The sequence below is a fragment of the Vipera ursinii genome (assembly GCF_947247035.1).
Source record: "Vipera ursinii genome assembly, chromosome: 2".
Taxonomy (NCBI): domain Eukaryota; kingdom Metazoa; phylum Chordata; class Lepidosauria; order Squamata; family Viperidae; genus Vipera; species Vipera ursinii.
In genome coordinates, this window is record NC_139513.1 from 292,377,620 (window position 1) to 292,386,910 (window position 9,291).

Consider the following 9,291-nt stretch of genomic DNA (forward strand, 5'->3'; position numbering starts at 1 on the left):
TGGCCAAAAACCTGGTTGGTCCTTGGGGGTCCTGAGCTGATGGGACGATAAGAAACACAGGGGTCCCTTCTGCTTGTCCCTGATACTTTCCATTAGCTGGTTTCACCAGAAGTGTCCCGGCAACAAAACGTAACACAACACATGAGGAAAAGGAAAGAGCCTTCAGATGGAATCAAAGAACTCAGTAAGGTTGACCAAGCCTTAATGTTCTTTTGCAAACCAAACCAGGAGCCATCTTAATGTGGAGTTTCAGGTGCTCTATTGGTAAAGGTAAAGGTTCCCCTGCAACTCTAGGGGCCGGTGCTCATCTCCGTTTCAAAGCCGAAGAGCCAGCGCTTGTCCGAGGACGTCTCTGTGGTCATGTGGCCGGCATGACTAGATGCCAAAGGCGCACAGAACGCTGTTACCTTCCCACCGGAGTGGTCCCTATTTTTCTACTTGCATTTTTACGTGCTTTCGAACTGCTAGGTTGGCAGAAGCTGGGACGAGTAACAGGCGCTCACTCTGCTACGCGGCACTCGGGATTCGACCCGCCAAACTGCCGACCTTCTGATAGACAAACTCAGCGTCCTAACCCACTGAGCCACCGCGTCCCTCTACTCCAGACATGTCAAACACAAGGCCCGGGGGCTGGATCCGGCCCGCGAAGTGGTTTCATGCGGCCCGCGAAGCCATCCTGGAAACAGTGAGGGAACGGACCCCACTGCCTTGGCCCTGGCCCAGAGACCCTCCTTCTGCCAGAGACCCTCAGATCTGTCCCACTCCTGCCCAGGCCCCCATAGGCACCCTTGATGCAAACGATGTATAGCTGTCCATGCTCACCCAGTAGGTCATACGCACTCTAGCCACGCCCACCCAGTAGGCCACGCCCACCCTGGCCACACCCACCCGGCCCCCTGAGGCCAACCGCAATGCTGATGCGGCCCTCAATGAAATTGAGTTTGACACCCCTGCTCTACTCTATTGGTAGTCCTTGATTTACAACAGTTTGTTTAGTGGCCGTTTGAAGTTACAACAGTACTAAAAGAAGATATTTAGGACTTTTCACACTTACGACCGTTGCAGCATCCCCAGGGTCACGCGATCAAAATTCAGCCGCTTGGCAACTGGCTCGTATTTATGACAGCTGCCGCAACCTGGGTCATGTTATATCCCCTTTTGCGACCTTCTGACAAGCAAAGTCAACAGGGAAGCCGGATTCATTTAGTAACCGTGATAGTAACTGAACACTGCAGTGATTGACTTAACTGTGGGAAGAAAGTAAAATGGGGTAAAAGCCACTGGAAAACTGTCTTGCTTAACAATGGGATTTTGGACTCAGTTGTGGTCGTAAGTCAAGGACTATCCGGTATTAAATTCCGGCATTCAGTTCCAGAGGAGGGAGTGAAAGTAGCCTGAATGCTTTTTCAATTGTTTTCTGCAATAATCTTGGCTGCGACAACCTTACTCTTTTAAGAGACTTAATTCAGACCCCAGGTGTAAAATTTCCCTGAATGGGCTTCCAACGCATGACATTTATTTTTATGCGCTCCCCTTAATCACCTGGGAGTTTAAGATTTCAATCATGACCCCCTTCTCCCTTCTGTGCTTCAGGCTGCCGATATTCGTGTTTTATTTGACCTTGTGTCATTTTTGTTGCTGCTCTCTGGACTTGCCGCTCAATCTTATGAATCTCTTTTTAAGTGAGGTCTCCAGAACTGGACACAGTACTCCAAGTGGGGGTCTGACTAAAGTCCTAGGACCTCCCTTTTCTTGCTAGCGATTCTTTTAGCGATACATCCCAGGATTTGGGTTGTCTTCATGGCTGCCTGGCCACACCGATTGTTCATTTTGCAGTCATCCAGAAGGATAGAATCAAGATCACATGAAGCGTTAATGCCATTTTATAAGGGCTTGGTAAGGCCACACTTGGAATAGTGCATCCAGTGTTGGTCACCACGATGTAAAAAAAGATGTTGAGATTCCAGAAAGAGTACAGGAAAGAGCAACAAAGTTGATTCAGAAGGTGGAGGCTGAAATATAGGAAGAACTGTTGCTGCAGTTGGGAATGTCTAGTTTAATGAAAAGAAGGACTAGGGGGTGACATAATAGCAGTCTTCCTTTTCAGAGAAGAGGAAAGGGTCAACCTATTCTCCAAAGCACCTGAAGGCAGGACAAGAAGCAAAGGATGGAAACTTATCAAGGAGAGAAGCAACCTGGAATTATGGAAAACTTTTCTGACAGTGACAACAAATAACCGGTGGAAAGGCTTCCCTCCAGTTGTGGGTGCTCCATCACTGGAGGTTTTTAAGAAGAGACTGGGCAGCCATTTGTCCGGAATTGTCTAAGGTCTCCTCGGGGTTGGACTAGACAACCTCCAAGGTCCATTCCAACTGTTATTCTGTTATCTGCAATGAGTGCTCCTAAATCTTTTTCTTCTATTATTCTAACACTGTGCCCCCAGCGCTTGTTTTTCCCCGAGTGTGTGATCTTACATTTAGAAACCGTGAACTACAATTTCCACATTTCTGACCAATTTTTCAGCAACGTCAAATCATTTCCCATGTTATAAGTACCCCATCAACTCTACTACACACCTTCGTGTCCTCAGCAAAAAACAAGCAAACCTTACTTAGCAATCCTTCTGTTTTATCACTTACAAACACACCGAACAGGACCTAGGACTGAGCCTTGTGGTACATCACTTGTGACTGGTCCCTGGTCCATTAACAATCACACGCTGGGATTTATCTCTGGGTCAATTTATTTATTTATTTATTTGTTTGTTTTATATACCGCCCTTCTCCCGGAGGACTCAGGGCGGTGTACAGAGCAATAAAGTAAGAATACAATAAAGCAATAAAGTGAGAAAATTTTAAAACCCAAATCCATCAGGCCAGGCCGGCTTGTTGGAATAGATAAGTTTTTAGATCACGCCGGAAGGAGCGAAGGTCGGGGGCCATCCGGATTTGAGCTGGTAAGCGGTTCCAAAGGATTGGCGCACCCACCGAGAATGGTTTCCCCCTGGGGGTCACCAGCCGACATTCTCTGACCGGTGGCACCCTGAGGAGGCCCTCTCTGTGGGAGCGCACAGGACGGAGGGATGTTGACGCTGGCAGTAGGTGCTCCTGTAGGTAATCCGGACCCATGCCATGTAGGGCTTTGTATGTCATCACTAGCACCTTGAATTTCACCCGGAAGGCAACTGGAAGCCAGTGCAGCTCACGGAGCAGAGGTGTAATATGGGAGTATCGGGAGACCCCCAAAAGCACTCGTGCAGCTGCACTCTGCACCAGCTGAAGCTTCCGAGTGGTTCTCAAGGGCAGCCCCATGTAAAGAGCGTTGCAGTAGTCAAGACGAGAGGTCACAAGTGCATGGGTGACTACGCAAGGCATCCAGGTCCAGATAGGGTCGCAGCTGGCGCACCAGACGAACCTGGGCGAAGGCCCCTCTAGTCACAGCTCCTATATGATCTTCTAAGGAGAGCTGTGAATCTAAGAGGACACCCAGATTGCGAGCCTTATCTACGGGGGGGGGGTAATAACTCGCCCCCAATATTAAGAGATGGAATAATCTGAATATCCTGACATGCCGGTATGTACAGCCATTCAGTCTTGTCCGGGTTGAGTTGAAGCCTGTTCCTCCCCATCCATTCCCGGACCGCTTCCAGGCAACGGGACATCATGTCGAGGGCATCACTGATGTGGTTTGGGGTCGAGATGAAAAGCTGGGTGTCATCAGCATACTGATGATAACCCACTCCAAAACCACGGATGATCTCACCTAGCGGCTTCATATAGATGTTAAACAGGAGAGGTGAGAGGACCGACCCCTGAGGAACTCCATAAATGAGAGGCCTCGGGGTCGATCTCTGGTCACCCGCCAACACCCACTGTGAACGTTCCAGAAGGTAGGAGAACCACTGAAGAACAGTGCCTCCCACTCCCAATCTCCTGAGACGCCGCAGTAAGATACCATGGTCGATGGTATCAAAAGCCGCAGAGAGGTCTAATAGGACCAGGACAGAGGAATGACCCCTGTCCCGAGCCCACCAGAGATCATTCATCAGAGCGACCAATGCTGTCTCCGTGCTGTGTCCGGGCCTGAAACCCGATTAGTACGCTTCTAGATAATCAGTATCTTCAAGGAACAGAGGAAGCTGATGCGCCACTACGCTCTCAACAACCTTCGCAAGAAAGCGAAGGTTGGAGACCGGGCGAAAGTTGTTTAAAACAGCTGGGTCCAGGGAAGGCTTTTTGAGGAGGGGTCTCACCACCGCTTCCTTCAAGGCTGCGGGGAAACTGCCCTTTTGAAAGATGAAACAGTTACCACTGCATGGATCCAGCCTCGTGTCCCATCCCGAGCCGCATAAACCAGCCAGGAGGGGCACGGGTCCAATAAGGATGTAGTGGAGCTTAGCTTCCTCATGATCCTTTCTACCTCGTCCAGAGTCACAGGATCGAACTCTTCCCAGATAACATCAACAAGACTGTCCATGTTCTCATCGTCAGACTCTGCCCAGTTGGAATCCAGACTGGTCCAGATCCGAGCGATTTTGTCCAGCAGATGTTGGCTAAATTCCTCAGCATGACCCTGCAAGGGATCCTCCTTCACCTCTAGATTAAGGAGGGAGCGGGTCACCCTAAACAGGGCGGTCGGGCGATTATCTGCGGACGTGATAAGGGCAGCAAAGTAATTAGACCTTGCCCTCCTTAGCGCCGCGAGATAAGACCTCATAAAGGACCTTAGTCGCGATCGGTCAGATTCGGATCGGCTGGATCTCCAACAGCTCTCTAGGCCCCATCTGTGCCGTTTCATCTCCCGGAGCTCCGTAGAAAACCATGGAGCCCACTGGGATCTGCAACGGGTCAGGGGCCGCATGGGTACAACTCGGTCGAGTGCTATTGTGGCTGCCTTTTCCCAGGCTTCCACCATGGCACTGGCCGAGCTATGAGCAAAGGAGGCAGGTGGGGGGGCAAGCGCTGTTTGGAACCGCCCAGGGTCCATTAGCCGCCTGGGGCGGTACCATTTTGTTGGTTCAGTAACCCCATGACGGGGAGTGGCAAAGCGGAAGGTCAGCCGCAGGAGATGATGATCTGTCCATGACAGGGGCGTAACAATTGGAGAGCCCCCACCCAGATCATCTAACCACTGTCCAGATAGGAAAATCAAATTGAGCATGTGACCTCCTACATGAGTTGGGCCCTGGATTATCTGCGTCAGGTCCATGGCCGTCATGGAAGCCATGAACTCCCGAGCCAACTCAGATGATCTCCCCAGGGATGGTAAGTTGAAGTCACCCAAGATCATAATTTTGGGGAACTCAACCACCAGTCCCGAGAGGATGACAAGAAGCTCGGGTAGGGCTGCTGTTATGCGACTAGGTGAAAGGTACACTAGCAGCAAGCCCAACTGAGCCTTAGGGCCACATCTAAGGAGGAGAGACTCACACCTGGCTATTTGGACCACAGTGGCCTCTCGCGGATACAGGTTCTCCCTCACCGCTACCACCACTCCCCCACCTCTTCCCTGAGCCTGAGGCCTGTGTAGCACCCGGAAACCTGGTGGGCAAAGATCTACCAAAGGGACACCACCCTCAGGTCCTAACCAGGTTTCCGTAATGCAGGCCAGATCCGCATGTTCACTCTCAACCAAATCTCGGATGAGAGGAGCTTTATTGACTATGGATCTGGCATTAAGATATACAAGCCTGAGCTCAGGTGGTTGATTATCTTCGCTCCCGGTACCACGGGCCGAAACCAGAGGGTCGGAGTGCAACACCGCTTGAAGATAGCGGGGACGCACTCCCGGATGTTGATGCGGTCCTCTGTTTGGACACCTACTGCCATTCCCTACCGTTGTTGGAATAGGTAATCCCAAACTCTGCTTCGGGGCCCCGAGGGTAGCTAATCTAAGCTCCCTCTCAGCGTGATCAATCTCAGGCCTGGCCTGAGTAGCGGTTGGTGGACACCTTCCGGTATCTGACCGAAACTCTAAACCCTCCCCTCTCCCTAACCCCACAAAAAATTTAGCTAGAAAATTAACCAGGGGCCTCTTATTAGGTTCGTAACCAAGGCCCCTATCCCTGCCCAGCCATCTCTCAGGGTCCCAACAATTGGGCCCTTCATCAAGAGGTAGATTGGTGAGGCGGGTTGCATCCAGGAGGAGGGGGAACCCCTAAGGGCGAATAAGGCAGTGATGGAGTAGTTGAGACGAGTCATTGATTAAAGAGTGACTTGAAACACAGTGGCTAAAACCTGGCCTGTACAACTTTTTAATGAGCTTGTTATGTGGAACTATATCAAATGCTTTGCTGAAATTCTTTTCTAATCTCTTATCAAGATTTACTAAAATTCTTCATGAGTTCACTCAAGTGCAGAATGCTTTTGCATCCGTGCATATGGTTGCAGCAAATAGCCTCGCTCTGATCTCTCCTGCACTTTCAGCCTGAATTCAAGCCCAGTCTCAAGCTATGATTGTAGAAGCAGAAATAAATGTTCCCAATTCTGCAATTTGACTGCATTAAATCCAAATATACTAGATTCAAGAAAGCATCAAGTTCAGCAAGAGATAGAGCAAGCAATGAACTGGATATTTTTTTTAAAAAAAATCAAGATAATCCATCAGGCCATAATTTCAGTGGAAAGGAAATGTTAGATGTCGGAGGGCACTGGGGGATTAAGAACAATCATTGTGGGTAAAGAGCAGCTTGGCAACTGGCATGTCTTTTTGATGGTTGCAATGTCATGTGATCCCCTTTGAGACCTTCCGACTAGCTAAGTCAATGGGGACACCTGATTCGCTTTACAACCGTGATACTAATGCTGGAGTCATTTACTCAACAACTGTGCGAAGAAAGGTTGTAAAATGAGGCAAGTCACTTAACTGTCTTGCTTAGCAACATAATTTTTTGGCTCAGATGTGGTTGTAAGTCAAGGAATATCTGTAATTCTTATTTCTCGATTCTTTCTGTTCTCTTAGTTTTTAGCTACATGTTGTCAATCTATGACTGCTAAATCTTTGGCACAGTATATTTGAAAATCCAATGTCATGAACTGTAGAACATTATCAAGGAAATCTAGAAAAAGAGCAAGACTGTTTTGGTTAGCAGAGATTACCTATAAGCTGGATTCTAATAATTTGAAGTATTTACTGCTTGGGCATTCAAGAACATTCACACTGACAGAATTTTACAACATGCTTAACTAGGTCAGTTCTGCAGTTCCACCACCATCCTAAACTTGCTAAGTGGACTTACTATCATTCATTTTGTGCCAATCATAATGTTCTGGAAACAGGCAAACTTTTTCTTCTTTCAGCAGCAACTTCCCAATTCTCATCTGAAATGTGTTTCAGTTGTGAATTTTTATCTCAGATCTGTGAGATAAAAGTCACTTTATGAGCAGAGATGACATTACAAACTCAGCTTTCTTAGCTCAACCTGTTAGCTGTTCTGACTGATCTTGAAACAGTTAAGCAGCAAAATGTCTGGAAAGTGAATGGAAGACCACTAGAATATTCCAGGAGGGCTGTAGGCCTAACTGGAAACTTGGAACACACATCCTACAAATTATTTTTGAATGGTGGCCAAGAAAAGAAGATCAAATCTCCTTGTTTCAACTCAGAAAATTGTGGTTGGACACTGAGAACAGAATGCTAGACAGCTAAGGCTTTAGGCTCCTAGGTTTTTGTTATGTTGTTAATAACGAGATGCGAGCCTCAAAAGTACTAAGAATGTGATTTTTTTTAATGGTTTGATTGAATACAAATAATCCATCAGTATTGTCAATGCAGTCAAACAGATAAAATTCCTGCCCCTGCCCACTCGAGCATCAGTGCTTTCAGAGGTACATGAAGTTACATCAGCTACAAAGGGAAAATGCTCTTCATAACATTTTACATTTCCTCAGGCAACACTTATGGAGGGAAACAGAATTACTGGAGATAAGTATCAGCAAGTAGCAACAACCCTTTCATAGATCAACATTTTTCAAACATTGGAAAAAATAATTAAAAATTTTAAAAATAAAATAAAATAGTATTGTTGTGCAATCTTACGTCTTTTTAACAATCAAATAACCTCAGCATTTTTCCAACTGTCTTCAGACATACTAAGCTGCACCCTCTGCATGTTGGGCAATCGAGACCGCCTCATCTTTACGCTGAATCAAACACGATAATCTTGACTATACAGGAAGGCAGATGCTTAGGTTACAACGGGGGGGGGGGGGTTTGAAGTTGAAGTCCATGAGTCATAAAAGAGCCGAGGTTGCCTACCCCTGACCTAGGTTGTGTCATGTAGCACCACCTGGGCCCCTTAGCCGTTTTACCTTTAGATGGGACAGGCAAAGATGTTCCCCAAAGAGGTCCAATGTTGGGACAATTCTTCTCTGCAGGGACCACAGAAGACAGTGTCCGTCCGACGTCCTACCAGCGTCTCCGTCAATTGCTCTGCAAAGACCTACACTGCCAGGTGTGCCTGCGTGTAGCTCAGGACGCCTGGCAGCTAATTTATTGGCAACGCACAGAGCACTGTGCCCACACCGAATCCAGATTGGATGCAGAGAGGCCACGTCTGTCTGATGGGACCAGGGAGTTTGGCTTTCGTTTTGCAGAAGGGAAGACCCCGTTCTTCCAGCCATCAGCCAGGGAGTTCTTGGAGATGCACCTTAGGAAAAAAAGGATACAGCACCAGTGGGGTCTTTCTTTCCTGGTCCAGAGTTCCCTGAGGAACTTCAGTGGCCGCATGTCCCCACTGCGTCCTTCAAAGGCTGTCACTCAAGCCTCCGTCTTCCCTCGAGAGCTACTTTTCCTTCCTCCAAAAGTCACCAACTTCCTAGAGTTCCACCTTCAGAGGATGAAGCTCCAGAAGAGATGGGGCTTTCCCAGAAGAGTCCTTGAATCGTGTGCCTGTGAGTAGCTCAGGACGCCTGGCAGCTAATTTATTGGCAACGCACAGAGCACTGTGGCCACACCAAATCCAGATTCCTGCTTTCTCCCAGGCCTTGCAAGGAAACCAAAGTCTCCACTGCCACCTCAGTAGAGGAAGAACATGAGTCCTGCCTCTGGTCCTCCAGTGTGACCTCTGCCTGCCTGGGACCTATTTCCTTTGGCCCAGAGGGCACAGCATCCACTGATACAACCCAGCATGTGGCAAGTGTCGCAGCAGGGAAGGCAGCCTCGAAACGTAGCCTCCAGGATCGAAAGACCCAGGGCAGTTTCCTTGGGGAGCTGGACGTTTACACGGAGGACCTCTCGAGCTTGTCCTCCAGCACTTATGAGACCTCCTCCATCAGTAGCTGGACAGATTCT

At 48.4% G+C, this 9,291-nt stretch overlaps 1 protein-coding gene and 1 long non-coding RNA gene across 2 annotated transcripts in view; one reads left to right on the top strand and one right to left on the bottom strand.

The window, feature by feature from the left end:
* The window catches only part of LOC310635690 (uncharacterized protein), a 37,098-nt gene extending 28,181 nt beyond the window's left edge, over positions 1-8,917 (top strand). Inside the window, exon 4 of the mRNA XM_083354912.1 lies at positions 8,316-8,917. Within this exon, the coding sequence (XP_083211038.1) occupies positions 8,316-8,468 (153 nt within the window). The 3' untranslated portion in view covers positions 8,469-8,917. The remainder of the gene's footprint in view (positions 1-8,315) is intronic.
* LOC310635708 overlaps positions 1-9,291 on the bottom strand; it is a 172,240-nt gene that overhangs the window by 112,268 nt on the left and 50,681 nt on the right. The gene's annotated exons all lie outside the window — the stretch shown is intronic.